The 5,411-nt window shown below is 35.1% G+C and overlaps 1 protein-coding gene across 1 annotated transcript; it reads left to right on the forward strand.

Annotated features, from left to right (window-relative positions):
• The first annotated feature begins 1,622 nt into the window (after positions 1-1,622).
• On the forward strand, positions 1,623-2,576 carry LOC107001468 (NAC domain-containing protein 100-like). The gene has a single exon (XM_015199502.1). It carries the CDS (start codon positions 1,623-1,625, stop codon positions 2,574-2,576), a length of 954 nt encoding a protein of 317 aa, XP_015054988.1.
• Positions 2,577-5,411: the final 2,835 nt, after the last annotated feature.

Here is a 5,411-nt window from a genome sequence, read left to right on the forward strand (position 1 = left end):
TGTTCTTGGAATTCAAGATATATAGATTCATCCGAGTATTTTTATAACGTAGTTTCAGTCAGGATATTCAGTGGGTTTTTTTCCTTTCTCTATTTTATTAATCTTTATTTGTTTCTTTTACTCCTTTTTTTATTCCTTAGCTTGTTTTTCATTTTTGAAAAGGTGAAATTTCAAACAATAAATATGATGAAAGTATATAATTTACAGGTAAAAGTAAAATAATTTTACCTTTGAAAATAACACAAGGTATTTATCGCAGTTATAATTTTTTTTATGCAATATATTTATCCTCTTATTTTTCACATATAAGCTTTTAAATTGTATAAATCATCATTTCTCTTTGAGATTAAGATTTTAGTTACAGAACATATTTTAATCTTTCTATGTCTTAGATATTATTTTCTCTTTAGTTTGAATTTGTAATATTTTTTCTTCAAATTATACATGACTCATCACAAACGTATTTATAATGATATTGAATCGTCTGTTTTTTTCTTATTTTATTAATTTATTTTTTGTTTTGTTAAAAATTAAATTTGAAACGAATACATATTTATTATTTTTTACTATTCGAATGAATGTTAAATTTTTCATGAATACTGAAGCATCATATCATCAAAAAGTAACACAAATAGTGCTATATTTTATATAAATACAATAAAATATACTCATATGTAGACCCGTGGACTTATCACAAGTAATTGCACTTTCAACGAAATCTTATAGTGTTGTCGTTAAACTTCGATGTTTAGGTGCTTTATAGAAAAATAAGTCATTTGTTTGGTACATATTTTAGGATATTTTTGTTATAGTATGCGGAATATGTAATTGAAATTTATATTTCTGATAAAGTTGTCTCACGCCTTTGTTATTTCATTAAAAACATTCGATACATTTATTATTATTTTTCAATCAGGAATTCATAGACATTTTTTTAAAAAACAATTCATAGATATATTTTACAGTCAGGTTTCAACATATTTCTGGTTTAATAGCAAATGCACCATTCTATTTTATGAGTTATTTTAATGAATTAAAAAAATACTGTTAATTTCAATATTTTATATCTTATAACTCATTTAATAATAATAAGAGACAAACGTGCAATGCACGTTATCAGAAACTAGTATAGAAAATAAGCAATATGTCAGAAAAAACAATTGACACAAACTTTATGGTCAAACTAAAGTTGAAGTACGGGAATAAAACAGAAATAAAATAAAATAGACAAAAACGATTTTGTATTTGCATTACAGTTAATAACTGATTTATATAATGAAACAAAAAAAAAGTAGACTTTAAATTTATTATATATGGAATGTTTTTGCATTACGTTTGTATTAGAATGATTTTAAGTAACTAATCTTGAAATATAAAAGGAAAGTTTTTGCATTTACGTTTCCTAATTATTCTTAAATTTGGTTTCCATTTTTTAACTACCTTAACGTTATATAATATAAACAAACAAATATATTAGGGCTTTGGGCATCCATACAGTTCTTCGAAATTTTTTCTATATAGTTCGAGTGTGCTAATAATACGTCACGTACGTTAATCATATATCGTTATTTAGAGCGATTGCCTAAAACTAATAAAGTTTGTTTCTACTCTCATCAATAGTTATGGCAATCGAATCTCCAGACGCTGAATTGGGAGTGAGATTTCGACCCATCGATGAACAACTCATTCGCTATTTGATTAAATTTGTTGTTTCTAAAAATTACGTTTGTAAAGATATTGAATTTGAAGAACTTTACGGAAGTAAGAAGGCATGGGAGTTATTGGAAGACTCATCCGATACTAAATATTTTTTTACTAAATTAAAGAAACGCGATACAAGGTTTAGTCGGACTTTGGTGGGAGGAGGAAGTTGGAAAGGGAAGAGCAAAGGAAAACCGGTAGGTGCAAACAAAGCTGGGACCAAAAGAACTTACAACTACGAAGAAAATAAAAAGAATGAAGTTAATGACGTTTCTTGGATCATGAAAGAGTATAGTCTTGACGACAAGGTAATAAAGTTGTTAAGTAATAGAGGTGTGATGAAGCACAAGGATGTTGTTTTGTGCTACGTTAGGTGTAAAGTTAAAAAATCAAGAAATCATATGCCTACAACAACTGTCAGTGGAAATGACGATGATGAAGATGGTGATGATACACTACTACCCCAAGGGCCTAATGAATTTGGATATGGTGATCAATTTCCTCAACAGATTGTGAAGCCAATGCATTATATTGAATCAGGGTATGTTGGATGTGATGATGAGAATATGAACGATATGACAACACAACCGCAGTGGCCTATGGATGACCATCAACTTTCTCAGCTAATCGTCACGTTTCCAATGGTTCAAGGGAACGGTGCTGCAATGAATGAAGGAAATATGAATGGTGAATTCGTTTTTCCTGAGAAATTGTCAACATATCAGGAAGAGCAAGTGCAGAATGTTGAAGAGACAGCAGGTAATGATTATCAAGTCGACCCAACAAACAACGAAGAGTGTTTATTAGATGAATTAGGTGATTTTGATAAATTTATGGGACAAAACCAGCAATGGCTATCTGAATTGCTCTCTTAGTCTAGTAGTATATATATATATATGTAAGTTCAAATTTTCAATTCAAGTTCATATCAATTTCTATAACTTAATTAGTTGTATATTCAAGCTAATTAATTAGTTCCAATTCAAGTTCAAGTTCAAGTTCAAGTTCTAATTTCAAGTTCAAGTCAGATCTAAGTTCAACTTCAAATTATATGTTCAAGTTCAAGTTCTAATTTCAATTTTATTCTAAATTCAAGTTCAAATTCTAATTTCAAATTCAAGTTCAAATTCTAATTTCAAGTTCAAGTACAAGTTCAACTTCAAAATATGCTTTGTTTGGTCTAATAAATTTATAATAAATTCAAAATTAATTAAGGTCAATAAGATTTTCAAGTACTACAAAATTCTAATTAAGCTCAACTAAAATCCAAATTCTAATAGGAATAAAAATAAAATTGAAATGAAAAAATAAATTATTATATCATGATCATAATTAGGATAATAAATAAATACCTTAAAATCACTATTTCATTATAAAATAAATAACAAACCATAAATGACAATATTTTCTTTCATCTTTATTATTTTATTTTATAATGAAATAGTAATTTTGAACTATTTGTTTAAATTTAATCATGAAGCTAACATAAAAATAATTTATTCTCTTATGTCAATTTATTTATTGATAAATTTGGGTGAGTGATTTTATTGATATAAAAGTCTATGTTGATTGATTTTATTGAGACAAAACAAAGTTTAATGATTTTACTAGACAAATTTCCAAAGTTGAGTGACCTTTTTGTTGGGCTTTGTGGAGGCTTGTGAGCCGGCCCGACCCATTACTGAAACCCTAGGTTAACCATTTGGCTTTCCTATAAATATGATCCTTGTATTTGTAATTCCAGAGTAGCACAAGTGAAATAAAATCCTCCTGTTACAGTCGTGGAGTAGGGAAACCGAACCACGTTAAATTCTTGTGTGTCCCGTTTGTGTTCCGTTTCTCTTTTCTCTAGATTATTTGTGTGTGTTGTGTGTTTAATTCCCAACAATTGGTATCAGAGCGAGGTTTCAACAACATTGTAACACAAACTGTGAGAAATTGTCACCTAGGGTTCTTGTGTGAAGAACTGTGTGCAGGGAGGAGTAGCCGCCGTTACCGTGTGGGTAACCTCAAGCAGCAGCCGGCTAGGAGAACCGCGCAGGGTGCGAACAGCCGTCGTCCGTGTGCTGTCCGTCGCGCCGTTCCGGTGGCCGCCGCGTCGAGGAGCCTCAGATCCAGCCGCGAGCGTCCAGATCGTGAGCATCGTCCAAATCGCCGCCCGCTGTCTGTAGACGCCGTTAAGGGAATTGCCGAAGTCCTTTGAGATGGCAGAAGATGGGAAGTTCCGAATTGAGAAGTTCGATGGTACAGATTTCAGTTGGTGGAAGATGCAGATTGAAGATTTGCTGGTTCAGAAAGATTTGGACGTAGTGTTGGGTGACAAGCAAGGAAAATTGTCTGATGCAGAGTGGGCAGTTTTGGATCGGAAAGCTATGTCAGTTATCCGACTCTCGTTGACCAAGAATGTTGCGTTCAACATTCTTAAGGAGAAGACAGCGAAAGGCATCTTGGAAGCCTTGTCTAACATGTACGAGAAGCCATCTGCAGCAAACAAAATTTTTCTGATTAGAGAGTTGGTGAACACAAAGATGAAGGAAGGCAGTTCAGTTACCGAGCACATCAACTCATTGAATTCGATCTTAGCCAGACTTTTGTCAGTTGGCATTAAGTTCGATGATGAAGTTCAAGCTTTACTACTGTTATCATCATTGCCTGACAGTTGGTCCGGAACGGTTACAGCAGTTGCCAGTTCAGTGGGACCTAATGGATTCACCTTTGAGAAGATTCGTGATCTCGTTCTTGGCGAGGATGTCAGAAGAAGGAGTTCTGGAGAATCATCAGGTGATATGCTAAACGTCGTCAGAGGCAGAGGAAATAACAGAGGTAGTGGGAGCAGGAACCGAAGAAGGAGTCAGTCAAAGGCTCGGGATGGCTCAGGTGTAACATGTTGGAACTGCAAGGAGGTGGGGCATTTCAGGAATCAATGCCAGAAAGACAAACAAGTCAACATTGCAGAAGACAGCGTCAACGAGGATTTGTTTATCTGTTGCGCGGAGAGCAATGTGGATTCCTGGGTCATGGATTCTGGTGCTTCTTTTCACGCTACCCACAGCAGTGAAGCATTGCAGAATCTGGTTATTGGAGACTTTGGAAAGGTAAGGCTTGCAGACGATAGAGCTCTTGATGTTACGGGCATGGGTGACATGGTGCTGAAGACGCCAGTCGGTTTCTGGACCTTGAAGGATGTCAGAGTTGTTCCAAGCTTGACGAAAAGTTTGATTTCTGTTAGGCAGTTGGATGAACAGGGACATCATGTGAAGTTCGGAAATGGGCAGTGGAAGGTCGTGAGGGGCAATCTTGTCATGGCTCGTGGAACAAAAAGAGGATCGTTGTATATTGTCGGATTACCGTCTGAGGGAGTGACCGTCCCAGTTCAGAAGAAAAACAAAGTCCGGTTCACAGAATCTCGTGGGCAGAAGAAGGTTGTCTTTGCAAGAAAGAAACCCAGAGCCACAGGTCAGATTCAGGATGAACGAGCAAGGAAAGGTTCAGGAAGACCAGTCAGAGGCGTTTGTGGCAGTGGGAGCACCGGCCGTGCTTCAGCCAAGGCTCCTAGAAGACAGTGGGTCAAGAGAACCAGTATTCCAGCTGTTGATACGTCTCCAGAAAATTTCTTGCTGAGTATGGAGAGTGTTTGTTCTCAGGGAGTTCTAGGATCCGGCAGTTCGTGTCTCAAGTGGGAGCCGGTAGGGACCGAGGACGAGTCAAGG

The sequence above is a fragment of the Solanum pennellii genome, chromosome 10 (genome assembly GCF_001406875.1).
Source record: "Solanum pennellii chromosome 10, SPENNV200".
NCBI lineage: Eukaryota > Viridiplantae > Streptophyta > Magnoliopsida > Solanales > Solanaceae > Solanum > Solanum pennellii.